The sequence below is a fragment of the Histomonas meleagridis genome (genome assembly GCF_020186115.1).
Source record: "Histomonas meleagridis strain 2922-C6/04-10x chromosome Unknown contig_20, whole genome shotgun sequence".
In the NCBI taxonomy this organism is placed as follows: domain Eukaryota; phylum Parabasalia; order Tritrichomonadida; family Dientamoebidae; genus Histomonas; species Histomonas meleagridis.
This window is the reverse complement of record NW_027150805.1, coordinates 2,095,010-2,110,950: the sequence shown is the minus strand read 5'-3', so window position 1 is coordinate 2,110,950 and position 15,941 is coordinate 2,095,010. Positions and strand designations below refer to the sequence as shown.

General features: G+C 31.1%; 6 protein-coding genes across 6 annotated transcripts; 4 read left to right on the top strand and 2 right to left on the bottom strand.

Annotated features, from left to right (window-relative positions):
- Positions 1–4,158: 4,158 nt before the first annotated feature.
- GO595_003194 (uncharacterized protein) lies at positions 4,159–4,854 on the top strand (the record flags this gene model as incomplete). The annotated part of the gene is made up of 1 exon (XM_067916187.1): positions 4,159–4,854. The coding sequence occupies one exon, from the start codon at positions 4,159–4,161 to the stop codon at positions 4,852–4,854; it is 696 nt and encodes a 231-aa protein (XP_067776995.1).
- Positions 4,855–7,503: 2,649 nt separating this feature from the next.
- GO595_003193 (translation initiation factor eIF-2B subunit epsilon) lies at positions 7,504–9,633 on the bottom strand (the record flags this gene model as incomplete). The annotated part of the gene is made up of 1 exon (XM_067916186.1): positions 7,504–9,633. The coding sequence occupies one exon, from the start codon at positions 9,631–9,633 to the stop codon at positions 7,504–7,506; it is 2,130 nt and encodes a 709-aa protein (XP_067776994.1).
- A 65-nt stretch (positions 9,634–9,698) lies between these two features.
- On the top strand, positions 9,699–10,499 carry GO595_003192 (uncharacterized protein; the record flags this gene model as incomplete). The annotated part of the gene is made up of 1 exon (XM_067916185.1): positions 9,699–10,499. One exon carries the CDS (start codon positions 9,699–9,701, stop codon positions 10,497–10,499), a length of 801 nt encoding a protein of 266 aa, XP_067776993.1.
- A 323-nt stretch (positions 10,500–10,822) lies between these two features.
- GO595_003191 (Kelch motif family protein) lies at positions 10,823–11,968 on the top strand (the record flags this gene model as incomplete). The annotated part of the gene is made up of 1 exon (XM_067916184.1): positions 10,823–11,968. One exon carries the CDS (start codon positions 10,823–10,825, stop codon positions 11,966–11,968), a length of 1,146 nt encoding a protein of 381 aa, XP_067776992.1.
- A 1,377-nt stretch (positions 11,969–13,345) lies between these two features.
- Positions 13,346–14,293, bottom strand: GO595_003190 (cysteine protease 8; the record flags this gene model as incomplete). Its single annotated transcript, XM_067916183.1, has 1 exon — positions 13,346–14,293. The coding sequence occupies one exon, from the start codon at positions 14,291–14,293 to the stop codon at positions 13,346–13,348; it is 948 nt and encodes a 315-aa protein (XP_067776991.1).
- A 565-nt stretch (positions 14,294–14,858) lies between these two features.
- Positions 14,859–15,812, top strand: GO595_003189 (uncharacterized protein; the record flags this gene model as incomplete). The annotated part of the gene is made up of 1 exon (XM_067916182.1): positions 14,859–15,812. The coding sequence occupies one exon, from the start codon at positions 14,859–14,861 to the stop codon at positions 15,810–15,812; it is 954 nt and encodes a 317-aa protein (XP_067776990.1).
- Positions 15,813–15,941: the final 129 nt, after the last annotated feature.

Genomic DNA, 15,941 nt, shown 5'->3' with positions numbered 1-15,941 from the left:
AACATATGATTTAATGGGATTTTGAGAGTTTTCCTAATAGTTTTTCTTAATATTAAATTAATTTTGCATAAACAACCTTGAAATATAATCCATTCTTCTTCTGTTTTTTTTTTTTTTTTTCATTTCTTAAGCCAAGGTAAAATTTTGTTTTTCAAAAAACATTACTAATTTCTTTATAAATTTTATTTTTAATATTTTTATTAATTCTTGGTAATCTGATTATATGTGATTCTTGGAATTCATTCGCAAATATCCATTTTTTGCATTTATTAAGTAAAGTTTCTCTATCATTAATTGGTTGGTTCCTTGTGATTATCTTGTCTGCTGTTAATGAGTTAGTGTTATTAATTTCACTTTTATTTGTATCATTATCTTGGTTGATTTCTAATACTTCTACGTTGTTAATATTTGCTTTTTTTTTTTTTTTTTCTTGTTTTCTATTCTCCTGTTTCTTCCTTTTTATTACATCATCTTTATTTTTTAAATTCAATTTCAATTTCACCTTTTGCTAATTTGTTTAAGTTTTCTTTAGTTTCTTCTTCATTTCTTTTAATCTTTTCTTCAATCTCTTTAATTTCATCTTTATCAGGATAATTAAAAACAATTGATTTAAATTTAACTTGATGTATAGGGATCTTAATATTTTCTTTTATTGAAATATTATGCGTATGACTATTATGTAAAATTATATTTTTATGTGTTTCTGCTAATGCTTTTTTACAAAAATCACAAATATATGCTTTCCTTTTTCTTACTAATATATTTGCTGTTGGATTTATATCATATCTTTGAATATAGTTTAAAATCAGAGCCCACATCCATCCAAAATCTCTTTTATCTTCATTATAATTGGAGTGTCTTTTCACTATATGGTTATTAAATGTGTCTTCACAATCTGTAATATAATTACAATTATGTAAAGGACATGCATAAAGAGTTTTCCGATAAGTTGAAAGTTGTTTATTACCTTTATCAAATTGCATCCAATATGTTTTTTTTCTTAATATCGATCCTAAACAATCATAAATAATATTCCCATTTCTTCTTTTTCCATTATGGGCTGAATTTTCATGCCTCTTTAAGTCGGTGACTGCATTGAAAGCTTGATAATCACATTTATGGCAAATAAATGGACCAATACCTGGGAATTTATCGAAAACTAACATTAGATTTATGATGGGTATTCTTGTTTCATCTGTTTTATTTAAGAATAGATCTTTATCAATTTTATAACTTCTCCATTTATCAATTGTTTGTTTTAACTCTAATGTTGTTTTAATATTTTTAAGGTTGAGATAAAGTTCTTCTGGCGTGTGTATAATGATTTCTTTATTCATATTAACATTATTATTGTTGTTTGGTGGTGTATTCTCATTGAATTCATTATTGCTTTCGATATTTTGATTTACTTGTTGTGATTCTTCTACTGTTTGTTTAACATCATCATCCTTGAAGTTAGTTACTTTGTTATTATTCGATGTTTTATTAGTTTCTTCATTTTTGCTTTGAATGAAATTATAATTTCCACTTGGTACAATAATATCAATATCTTTATAAATATAATTAATTTTTTGGGATTGTAATGTTAATATTTGTTTGCGATTCATTAACTTTGATATTTGGAATAGTTATTGTTTTATTTTCATCGATATAATTGAAGTTTGGTGTTTTAATATAAATATTTTCACTCGTAACATTAATTTCGGGTTTTGGAATATTAATTTTATTTTCTGAATAACAAAAGTTTGGTATAGGGACATTAATATTTTCATTAACTTGATTTATTTTAAGATTTGGAATATCAATTGTTTCTTCAGCATGATTATATTTTGGAATAATAACATTCTTTACTTCATTTTGAACTTTAAAGTCTGGGATTGGGATATTAATGTTAAGATCTTGTCTAAAATATTTTGGTATTGAAATATTTGTTTCATTTTCTGTAAGGTTAAATTTAGGTATAATAACATTTTTCTCTTCGTTCTGTACTTTATAATCTGGGATTGGGATATTAACATTAAGATCTTGTCTAAAAATATTTTGGTAATGAAATATTTGTTTCGTTTTCTGTAATATTAAACTTAGGTATAGTAATATTTTTTCTCTTCATTTTGTAAATTAAATTTAGGCATTGGAATATTAATATCGAAATCTTGTTTGTGATATTTAGGCAATAAAATATTGTTAATTTCTTCATTTATATTAAATTTCGGAATCCTAATGTATTGATCTTTTTGTATAAAATTAATTTTGGGAATCGGTAAATTTTTTGATCTCTTCTATTATTTCTATTTTTGGTACTTGAATATTTTCTTCATATCTTTCAACATTAAATTCTGGGATTGTAATATCATTTTCTTCTGTTGTTTTATTAAAATGTGGTATTATAACATCTTCTGGAAATATTTTAAAGTTTGGGATTCTAATGTTTATATCTTGTGAATTTAAATTGGGATTAGGTCTGTTATTAGGATTATCATTATCACCTGTAATAATTCCTAATGTTGGGAATTTATTGTTTTTGGATAAAAGAAAAAAAAACCATCAAGAAAACAACATTTTCTGAGCATATCACTATAATAAACATCTGAGTTTGCGTGATCCGTGAGATGTAAACCATATTCATCAGAATTATTTAATTGTATTTTATTACAGAATGGACACTTAATATTAAAAAATATTCCTGGTTCCTCACTTTCTTCAATTTCATTATTATTAATGTTAAGTAAATTAACTATGTCTATATCTCTGAATCTCATATATGGTGCTAATTCAATTCTTCTCCCTTTATGAAACTTATTTAAATGTATAAGTAATTCTTCAACGCTTTCGTTTTGCCAAGTACGGAAAGGAAACCATGGACAAAATAATAATTCTTTTTTCATATTATTTCGTATTGCTATCGGTAAGTTGTAGTATGTGAATCTTATTTCATTCCTCATTAAATTTATTTCATCTCCTGTTAGTGTTCTTGGTCTAAGCATTATATCTTCTACTTCTGTATCTGTACAAGTTTCTTCATCATCTGCATAGTATTCTTGCTCATTAACTATCTTCATATGGTATCTAGTGATACTTGGTACTAATTGTGGATGTGTTTGGTAACTTGGTGTTTGATCTGATCGAAATCTGATTTCGAGATTTTTGTTCTTCATTTGGTCCCATATTCTCTCTGAAGGGTTCTGGACTGGTGTATGTCGATTCTGTGTTGCTTGCGGTGTACTTCGTTGAACTTTCTTCTGCATCTAATCGAAATCTGATTTCGGAATTTCGTTCGTCATATGGGCTCAAACTTTCTCTGAATGGTTCTGGGCTAGTGTATATTAATTCTGTGTTGCTTGCGGTGTACTCTGTTGAACTTTCTTCTGCATCTGATCGAAATCTGATTTCGAAATTTCGTTCGTCTCTTGGGCTCAAACTTTCTCTGAATGGCTCTGGGCTGGTGTATATTGATTCTGTGTTGCTTGTGATGTTCTCCGTCGAACTTTCTTCTGCATCTGATTCAGGATAAAAAAAAAAAAAAAACGGGTTCTTCTTGATAAATTTAGCATTATTAGGCTCTATTTTTGGTCTTGATTTTCGTGTTGTGTATAGTTTCGAGCCTAAATGTTTATCTCGGAGAGATAATCTGATATGTTCCGAGATTCTCCGAAAATCATCGGAACTTATATGGTTCTGCTCCTCTCCGGGAGCTCTATCCAATGGTGCGCTTTTCCCCTCTCGAAGTTGCTCAGGTGAAAAAAAATAAAAAATCCATTCCGCGCTGCTGGAATCGAACCGGCGACCCTTTGATGACTACTTTTCTACAGTCAAATGCTCTACCACTGAGCTAAGAGCGGCGCTGAAATCAATTCATTTATAAATTTAATAATATTTTAAAATTTAAAAAATATAAATATTTTCATGTTAACTAACATGAAACAAGTTTCTTACATGAAAATTTCACTCATCACATTAAAAATGAAGTTTTTACTATAATGTTGAAAAAGAAATTTATATTTAATACATAATCATAATTTTTATCCATAACTCATCAATCACTTTGCAATAGAATCTACATGCCTTCTTTTTTTCTTAAAATTTTGTATTTAGAGCAAAATTTGTATACTGAAAGAGTTACAAGAAGGAATCATGTAAACAAAAGTGACCTCTAAAACCATGGATGAGGCTATCGCAGATCCAGGTTTCATGGAAATGTTATATTCACTTGCAAAAGATTCTTGTGAATTAGAATCATTGGTAAATGATCTTGAAACTTCTTTTGAAGCATTGTATCCCCCGCCCCATTGTTCAAAACAATATTCTTCAATCAATCTTAAATACACAAATGTCATTGCAAGAATAGATAGTGCGATTATGCAATCCCAAAGGATACTTTCCAAGATTGATGATACAACTGTTTCTCCTATAATATCAGCTTATTCTTCTGGCTTTACATCAAGTGCGCACTCTCGTTCTCCTTCAACCCCGCAATTCAACTCTAACACGCATGATAAAATGTTTAATGTATTTTTATCAAATGATCTTCCTCAAGTTAGTATGCCCTATCCACCATTATGTGGGTCTGTTCCACTTCCTCATGATACCCCAGTACCCGTTGGTTCATTTGTTGCATCAAAATTAAATAACGAATGGACATTATGTTATGTATTAGCAATGGAAGAAAATGGCTACAGAATATGTGACGCCGAATCGGATTCAACTTCTTCCATCACAGTTGACAGAAACAATGTTATTCCTCTCCCAACTTCTTTGCCTGATCGCAATATCAAAGCAGTAGAGTTTCCACCCAAAAACGCGCGTACTTTCGCTGTTTCCAGAGAGCAATGGCTCGTGGACATCTGTTTTCTATGAAGCAGACGTGCTAAAGCCACCGTCAGAAACTGGGAATTGTTATAAATTAAAATTTCTCGATGACTCTGGAAAGTCGAGAAATATCCCGCCAAAGTACATTGTGAAATGTCCGCTGAGGTAAATACGGTTCAGATTCTGTTTTGTTCATAAAATGTGTTTTTGTAATTTTGTTTTGTTTGTAAATTATTAAGCAACAACAGGTGCCGATGGTTCACTTGATCTTTATTTTATCGAAATTTGCAATCACAAATATTGGAGGATCGAAGATCTATATCGTAAACAAAAGGACTTAGGTTTAACACCTGAACAAACCAAAAATACACATTGTAAAAATATAGATTCCAAAAAAATAGTGTTTTCATCTTGTTTACTTTTTAGTCAATTGACTACATTATCTTAATCTTCTTTATTATTAAATGTCATAAAACATCAATCTCAAAAAATTTAATATTAAATAAATTGCTATTATTTGTTACTTTAACAGATTCATCAACATTAATATTTCTGTTCAATTTTTTTTGTAGCGGTCTTTGGGTGCAGCCCAACCGTTAGCATTGAATTCCTAATTGGCATATTTTGCACAAATTATTATGGAATCGAAATCAAACGATGGTATCAAACCATATGAAGAAAATGTCTATTGTAAATGTTTGTTGAATTTTTTTTTTTTTTTTGAAGGTTTAAAAAGAATTAATTTTAAAAATTTATGAAAATAATTTCTGAGTTTCGATTTCAAAATGATAAATTATTAAAAGTACCTGATTTCCTTTGCAGAATTTATTTCACCTGTTGTTTCAAATATGAAAGCTAAAAACCCAAAAATGAATTTTTTAAAAAGTTGACGAAGTTGTAACAGATGAAATAATTCATAAATTCGAGGAATTATTACATGGACAAATAGTAAATATTATTGATTTGGAAGATCCAATTATCAAAATTATTAACCAACTTAAAAATCCAGAACGTACAGAAAAAATTGCCTCTTGAAATCAATAATGACAATTTAATAAATATTCTTAATCTTAAAACTAAAGTAGGAATTAATATTGACAAAGAAATTGAATATGGAGCAAAACATTTTGAAGAAATTAAAGAACAAAATTTTTCGTTGTCACAATTAGAATTACTTTTGAAATGTGATAAACTCAAACTTGAAAATGAAAAATCGTTACTTGATTTTGTTATTGAAAAATATCAACAAAATCCAGAATTTTATGTCTTATTTAAATATATTCACTGTGAATTTTTAGAAGAAGAAGATTCTGACAGATTAACATCCATTGTCAATTTACTTCCTCATCAGAAAATCGGTGAGTTGTGGCCTTCACTTAGTAAAATTCGAGGCAAACGATCTGACGAAGAATTTCGAAAGAGATTTTTACCTTTTCTATTTAAATATGATGGAACTAATAAATTTAATGGAATTCTCGATCATCTCACAAAGGAAAGTAATGGAAATATTATAACAAACGGAACAATTAAAGTGACAGCATCTTCAGTTTTAGATGATAAAAAATATCCATTAAGTAGTATTGTACAAGATGAAGGAGAATTTTTTACAAAAAACATTGTAAATCAATTTATTTTATTTGATTTCAAATATAGAAAAGTTTCTCTCACTTCATATTCATTAAAATCTGTTTCAAGTAAATGGCCACATCATTTTCAAAAGTTGGAAGTTGGAGGGTTCTAATGACGTAATTAATTGGACAATTCTTGATGAAAGATCCAATGATAGTTCACTAAATGGAGACCTTCAAGAATCATTCTTTGAGATTCAAGTAAAGCAAGGACCGTTCCGTTATTTGAAGCTAACACAAACTGATTATAATCAGTACGGCTCCCTCTTACTTACACTGAGAAGAATCGAATTCTTTGGAAGACTTATGAATTAAACAATATTTCATTTCATTTTCATAAACACTAAAGAAAAAAGTCGAATGCGCGTATTTTAAACTTAAGAAATGTCCATTCAATCCATGTGCTATTCCTTAATGAAAATATTTTTTATACGCTATCAGAATGTTTTATTATTTTATCATTTATATTTATTAAATATTTTCATTTTTTATTTATTAATATTTTTCTTTTCTATTTTTTCCAAATATTCCGAAATTTCATCTGTTCCATGTTTTTTGCAGTATTCTAAATAATCAAAATAGTTTTCATCACCTTCATCATCTCGAAATTCTGCAATTGAATGAATAATATTAACATATTCATCAATATCATATTCATTGTACGTTACTCTTTTAATATCAAATTTCTTCGTTTCGATCAATAATTTTACTATTTCTAAATTCTTTTTTTCGATTGCAATTGCCAAACAAGTCAAATAAACAATATGTAAATCACCAGTACCACTTTGTTCATATGAATAGCTCATGCCCTTAAACGAACATTTTCGTATAATTACATATATTTTTATTACCCAATTTTAAATCTCTACTTTTCACAATAGAAAGAAGGGTTTTGTTTTACTTTTTTAAGCATTTGTCTCTTTTGTGCTTCAAGAGTTGAATAATACAACTAAATGTTATACAGTATAAACACATATTTTTTACAATTTTCTATGAATAAATTTATTCGTATAAAGAATTTTCACATTTCTTACAATTGATTTCATTTTATTCATGATCAAAATCTAATTTAAATTTCAGTTTCAGTGTATATATCATATAATTCTTTCTGTTGCTCATTACAGTCATCCTGTTCATCGGCCCATTTATCCAAAGCGTCATAAGTGATGATTCCCTTATTCACAAGAGGCTTCAATCCCATCATAAACAAATCCTTTTGCGCTGTTTTAGCGCAATAGCTTTGCCACCAGAAGAGGAAGTCCTGTTGCTCATCGATATCATTTAGAAATGACTTCAACAAGCTGCCGAGGAGATCAATTCCTTCTATTAAATCCTTTCCCCAATGTTCAACAATTGCAAGCATTAATGCAACTGCGCAATCGATATGTTCCGCATATTTCGAGTTCTTTAAGGAAACAAACTCTGATCGTAATTGATCAATGTCTATGTTAGAATCTGCGTTAAGAATCGACTTAAGTAAACTTGACGCATCTTCTTGGAAGTCCTTATTTAATGCAACAATTTCGCCATCATCTGATTCTTCTATGACTTCTTCTTCATCCATTAAGTCGTCATTGTTTTTATGCTTCATGTCATTATCATATGCAATTACACTCTCGTCAACTGGAAATGTATCATGATCAATTTGGAGCCACATACGTAATAATGGTAATTCATGTTCTGCATAAGGTATAAATTCATATGTATATGATTCTTCTGGTAAATCAAGAGGTTCTTTCTCATTAACATAATCTTTAAGCCATTTAGGCGCATGTTCAACAAACCCAAACCCTTCTCCATCTTCTTCTTCTTGTGAACATAAGATAGTTAATCTTCGACATGGCGGTAAATCAACATCGACGATAGACTCGAACGATAGGATACAGCCGAATGATATGTTAACGTTCGCCGCTATATTACATTTACTCGCAATTAATGAATTAGTAATATGTGCACCATCTTCGATGTGAACATGATCCCATATGATACTATTTTCTATGACAACACCTTTGCCAATATAACATCCACAACCAATTGTAGAATTACGGACAACACAATTATCACATAATTGAGTTTCACTGCCTATGACAACTGAATGTCCAATTTTGGATGTTAATGATGGAAATACATTGTCATGAAGATAAACAAGATCACGTCCCAAGTGATACGATGTAACTTCATTAGATTTTGAAGTTTGATTTTGACTTTCGTCATCATCAAATGTTTCATAACATAATGATACCGCTTCATATGGACTAAAGAAGTTCATTTCAACTGTAACAGGATATATCCAACGACGAACAATCGCAAGTGTGGCACTTATGTATGATGGAAGATCATCGATACATGCTGAAAAACAATTGGGTGCAAAAGATGCATAGCTCGCATGATTCAATAGGTCAAGAGAACGAATCATGGATGGAATACAATCATTTAGGACATTGTGCCAATCAAACGAATCTTTGAAATTGGCTAGTAATTGACTGGTACATATGTAAATTTTACTGTCGTTAAGGCATGTCTTAACACGGACTGCTTGTGATGACTTGAAAAAATGTGGATCAATTTTGAGATTAGGTGATAACAATGGTAATGGTAAAATTGGTGGAGACTGAACATGCAAAATCATGTTAGAGTCATTGGCAACAACTGTGTAACCATCAGTGGAGGATTGAGTAAAAACTGTAGTAAGAACTGGTTCATAATCTTTGACTGTGGCTGATTCAACACGTTTCTTATGCTCTGCTATAATGGGTGCTAACGGTACATTAGTAATAAGGTTTCCTTGAACAATAACACAGTTTTTAAAGGCATTTGAATTTTGATTCCAGAAATCGATCCAGCGCATAGCATCACCAATAGTGTATATTTTATCAGTGGTATCAAGTATATCAATGGAATCCATAAGAAGACGTTTCCTACATTGATCTACAACAGAATTAATACTAGAAACATGACGCGAATCACATAATATATATATTTTTTCTATACCATTAACATTAAGCCAATTAAGTGTGTAAAGAAGAACTGGTGAATTACAAATAGGGAAAAGACATGGTGGTAATTCATTTGTAATTGGTGATAAAGAACATTCCATAGGATGACATAAAACAATTCCTACAGTAACATTCTTTTGTTTTTCTTGGTATTGATCAGCTTCGTTATTTGTCTTGTTTCCTTTTCTTTGCTTAGGTGGCATTGGATAACGGTTTTGAATTGGTCAACCATGTTGAGACCGTTATTTTCAATTCATTTTAAACGTTCATGGAAAGAGAACCGTTTATTTTAGAACAAATGTCATCCAACGATTTATTTGCAAAAGCTATACAACTTGCTCTCCAAACTACTACAAACGCAATGGCTGTTGAAGCAGAAAACGAGAAGCTTAGGGAACAAATGCAAAAAAATCTTGAACTAATTCAAGATTTTGAAATTGCTGCACCACGTGCAAAACAACTTCAAAAAGAACTTGCTGAAAAGGAATCTCTTCTTGAGCAAAAGAAGTTACAATTAATTGAAATTCAAGAGGCAATTATATCAACCTTGAAAGCTCAACAACAAGATGAAGAACAAAAGACCCCGCAAGAATCTCTCCAAGCAATTCCTATCGTAATGAATCGTGTTCAAAAGTTCATTAATGATTTAACAGAAGCAGCCGTCGCACAAAAATCAATTTCAGTACCAATCCTCATGTTATTTAAAGTTACCGAATCACTTAACAAGCTTTATGATTCAATATCAGATGCAGGTATTATACAAGAGACCAAAGAAGAAAAAGAAGCACGTTACCAAGATTTCATCTCATCACAAAAAGAAATTTTAATGAAATTAAAGGAGATTACAATAAAAGCGCAAAGAGAAGAAGCATTGTTAGAAGAGGAAGAAGAGGAAGAAACCAAAGAACCACCACAAAAAGTTGAAATAATTGAACATGAAGAAAAGCCTCAAGAAGAAGCTAAAAAAGAAGAGGAAAATGTTGAAACAAAGCCAGAAGAAGCAAAAGAAGAAATCAAAAGTGATGATGTCAAGCCTGAAGAAAAAAAGCCAGAAGAAAACACTCAATAAATGAAAGAAAAAACTATTTCATTGTTCATTATCTTTGAGTTTTCAATTTAAATCGTGATTACATATTGGTATAATACAAATGTGTAATTATTTTTGAATGTCCTAAGTGTGAAATAACCAAATCTGTAGTTATTGCTTTTCTAGATAAGCGATCCAACACATTGTGACTGGCACGAACATTTGGGTTAACCGAAGGCATTCAAAGCTTTGTTTTCAATGGGGATTTGGCCAAGCAGCCCTCATTTTTTCTATCGGGCCAAACCTTCTAATGTTGAATTTTGTATACTTTACTTCCTTACATCTATCAGCTCATTACATCACAAATGGGACAAGACGAAAGTCACCCTTACCACTCACAGGAGCTAATTTCTCAAGCAAACCTTACACAGTACTGTAATATTTCTAATGATAAAATTATACAATCATATATCAAAACAGCATCTTCATTTTTATCAAATTATATTAGAACTTCTGGATTTTACGCATACTGGCATGTCGAAAACCAGAACGCCCAAGAGCACCCTGATAGCCTCAGTGGACATTTTACTGCTTCTGACGGAAAATATCTATATATTGGTTATGGACAAACAAAAGATAAAGTCCCAAACACAGACATATGGAAACTTAATCTTGCAAGTCGTAAATGGGAAAAACTTCCTTTACATGGAGAATTAAGATCTCCAAGAAATGGATCTCGCGCTATAATTCTTGGTAATTACATTGTTATCTTTGGAGGATATTACAGTGGTACATACTATGGTGATCTTCATTACGTCAACCTTAAAACATCAGAAGTATCTTCAATTAAGACAAATGGATTGACTCCATCACCTCGATCATCTCCATTGATTGATTCATATAATGGGAAAATTTTCATATGGGGAGGATTTGATGGCACATTTCCAACAGAACTTAATATTTTAGATATTAATACTCTTACATGGAGGAATGTTCCAACAAATATCCAAGGCCGTACAGGAATTCCACATGTTAAATACAACAACAAAATTATTGCTTATGGAAATTCAAGTTTTGAAGCATATCTTGAAATTGATATGGATAAAGAAACTGTTAATTATGTTCAAACGACTGGTGTTGCGCCACCACCTAAAAAGGTTGGTTCCTCGATGGCAGTTGTTGGGAAGTATGTCCTGTACTTCGGCGGGAAAAGCAAACACCAAGAAACCTTTATTTACGCACTTGACATTGAACGAAGTTGGTGGTTTATCCTTAACGTTCTCCCTGATGGCGAAACGGTTTCTTTTGAAAGGGGAAAAGTGACCGATAACGGTCTCTTTATGCTTCCAAGAAAGCATTCATTCAGTATGGAATACTGTAAGCAAACTAGAGAGCTTATAATTACCATGGGAGCTGAAAATCCTGATAATGAGACATGGGTTTTCTCCATGGAAAAGGCAATTAGCGGCCTCAATCATCGCGAAGATATGCTTTTGATGCTCAAATGTTAAACGATAGAATACAGAATACGTTTACTTATTCAAACAGAGTCCTCAATTGTGTTGTTCTGAATGAGTTTCTTCATTTTGAGTTCCACTGAGAGGAAATTATTTCTATCTTCCAATAATGTGAGTTCTTCTTCAAGTCTGTTAAGTTCGGCTATTTCTTCGTCTGTGATATTTTCGATGCCAAATCGTTGAGATGTCTTTCGTATTTCAATTTCATGGGTTTTAGAATGGAGTTGATTACTGAGAGAATTCGCATTCGAACGAAGCATTGATATTCTCTCTTGGGAAATACTTTTTTTTCTTTCATATTTTTGTTTTTTTTGTGTGATGCTTTGCGCAATTTGATGTTTTTCATTAATAAATTTGTTAATATTTTCATTATCTTTCTTCAGGACTTTAATTTGTTGATTATATTTCTCTACTTTTTTGTTGCATTTTTGTATTTGAGTTTGGAGCTGTTCTTGATATTGATGAAATAAATTAATGGATTCGTTCCTTTTAAGTGAATACATTTTAAGATCTGACTTAGAAGCTGCAATAAGAGAAGAAATTTTATTGCGAATCTGAGAATTGTCATCAGTGAGTTTTTGACGAATGATTGAATTTGAGGCAATTTTGGCATCAACAACTTGATTTAAAGATGAACAAGCAGTTTCAAAAGTAATGTTGTCGAGTGTTTCTGATTCAGGTAATAATTTTTTTTGAAATGATTGAATTTGATCAATTATCCAATCATTTAAAGTTATTTGATTAGAGCTTTCGTTTTTAATTTTCTCAAGATTTTGCATCAAACTTCTATTTTCCATTGCAATTGTTTTCAAATGCTTTGAAATTTGTGGTGATTTGTCTTCATTTTGAAAAATTCGTTTTTTTATTCCTAGGTATTTTCTTAGCACTTCTCCCCCATTCAAGCACCCAATAATTCTTTCTGCAATACGGAGGCATTGTGATTCTGCCTCGTTCATTTGAAACTCTTCTGCTTTTTCTTCTAACGTTACTGATTTAGTCACTTTTTGGATATTTTCCCGACTTCGAAATGAGCAACACACGAAAAGAATGGAAATTTATTTTGCTGAATCTTATTATTAAAATGAAAAAAGCAATTGCTTAAAAATATTTTTAAGCACCTTAATATGATTTTTATATTATTGCGCACACTGTTTTATGCATGCAATACAACGTTCAAGAAATTTATACTTTCTACAAGTATACTAAAGCTGTAAAACAATTTTTATTAATATTTTTCTAAAAAATTTGCATTAAACATCTCCTCATTTGCTATGATGTAAAGCAAATAACAGATTTTTAAATACATCAATTTGATTACTTTAAAAAAACAAGTTATCACTAAAAATTAAAATATAGTTGAAGATTCATCGTTTAGCAAGTTGGAATGACTGAGGATGATGCAACACCGCATTGGTTGTTCTTGTTACGGATCATTAAGATGTAACCTTTGTCACCCCATGATGTGCCCCATGAGTTACGAACGATCCAGTATGGTGTGCCGTCTTGAACACCATAACCAACAGCGTTAACAGCGTGGTTAAGGCGGTATGATGAGCAGCTTTCTTCATCATAGATACCAGATTGGTACATTTGGAAGGACCATTGTGAAGCATCAATGCAAATTGAAGCAACACCGTATTGGTAGATCTTTTCCTTTTGGTCATCTTCATCACCGCTGGAGATCTTAACATAGCTCTTGATCTTGATGACACCCTTTGATGAATCCCATTGGCAAGATCCGTCAGTGCCTGTGTATGGATAGTCATCTTCTCTCATGAATTGACCACCTTGCTTCTTGATAACATAGTCGTATGTCTTGTATGGCCAGCCACCATTGCATCCATAGCATGATGTAACGCAATCAACTAAGTTTTGTTCAGAGAGGGAGATAAGTTCGTTGTTAGCAATGAACCAGGCTGATTCTGCAGCAGAGGCAGCTGAGAATGCCCAGCATGAACCACATTGTGCTTGATCCTTGATTGGGCAAACAGCACCCTTGTCACGCCAGTCGAAGTTATCTGGAGCAGCAAACTTCTTTTGAAGGGATGGGCGGGATTCGATTTGTTCTGGGAGAGCACCGAGTAATGCCTTATATTCTGCTGGTGTGTATGTAGCGAATTTGTTGATACCAACCTTGAATGTGTTAGCCTTGTTGAAATCTTGAACAAGACGGACGTTTGAGAGATAGATACCAAGACGGACTTGATATTCGTTACCTGTGTAGTATTGGTTGGTTTCTCTCATGAAGGAGAGGAAGCTCTTCTCTTCATGCTGAAGGATTTGAACGCATGCAGCTGCAGAAAGGAGGAATGCAAACATTTTTTTGATGAAACCCCCATCCATTCAATTTCCAACCGGCATATTCAAATTTTCAAACTGTCGGTTGTGGAGTTGTTGTTGTTGTTTCAATGGTTATTTGTTCGTGCTTGGAACTTTTGTAAAACTTTTTGAACTGCAAAACAAAACGGTTACCAAAACGATGGATTTAACACAGGTGTTAAACGAAAAAATTTTGGGAATATTTCAAGAGAGTTTCTAATGAATAAAAGAGAATATATGCATAAACCAAATGTAAAGCCTTTATAAAATTCTTCCCCATTTTTTTGGGGGTTGATTTTGATTTACCATTTTATTTTCTATAAGCTTGCATTCTTACGAATTATCACCCTAATGGAAGAACATCAGGATAAATATAGTTTCTAATTAAAAAATTCTATTGATTATTTTTGATTTGATATAATAAAATTTGATCTCTTTAAACAAAAAAGTTAAAGTAATAGGTATAAAATTCAAGCATCGGTAAATAAGGTCATTACTTACTTTAGGTAAATTCTTTTTGTTTTATTTTTTTCATCGTGATAAATTAACGTTCAAAAATCTTCGGATGGAAAGTAAACAAATCAGCGAATTTTGGCAAAAAGTTTTAGAAGAATCATTAAAGCCAACAGAACCAATCAAAGACTTAAAGTTATTTCATGAAATCCTAAAAAATCATCCAAATGAAGAAATACCAGAGAAAGATAGAATAATATCAATTATTTTTAGGCGAATAGAAATGGCTATTGTGGATATTGATTTTGGGAAAATAAATCAGTTAGTCATGTCCCTTTTAGTAGATTTAGCACCAATTTCATCAATGAATCATTTAATGTCGCCAGGGCTATTAGAATCTGTTTTGGTTTTATTTTTACAAAATGACGATACATTTGATGATGCTGTTTTGTTTTTAGACAGATTTTTTTCACGTGAAGATGTTAAAGCCATCTTTTCAGATATTATCATGGCAACAATATTAAATTTAGCAAACTTTTCTCCACCAAAGCCACCACTATGGAGGTTTATTTGTAAATTCCTTGCACAATATTCCGAAGAAATCGAAAAAATGATTGATTATAACTCACTTGAATCAAGCGGATTAATTCCAATTTTTACAAGAAGCTACATATGGGTATATAAAAACATATATCAAAATCCGCCTGAAAATCATGAAGAAGTATTTTGGGAATTATGGAATTCTGTTCTTCCACGCTATGCATCAGCAATAGCAAATAACAATGAAAAATCACCTGTTGTCTTGTTCTTTCATGATTTATTAAAAGAAATTCGTCTTTCAATATACTATGCACTTAAATCTGCTAGAAAAAATGGAAAGTTTGTAAGCCAATTACCGAAAAAGGTTTGGAAAACTCTTTTGGACATCGATACTGAAGAAATGGTTTCCTTTTTAGAAATGCAATTTGAAAGCGAAGAATTAGAAATTGCAATTGAACTGACAAAGGAAATTGCTGCTTTAGATGAAAAGAATTTTAAAAGAATCGAAAACATATTATCACAATAGAATTTATAAATTTTATATTTTGTTTGAGTAAAAGTTTTATTTTTCTTTGGAGTTTGGATACGTTTTGTTTAACTCAATGTGAACCATCTCTAAAAGTATTACAACCAAACATGAAATGTTTTTTGAAAG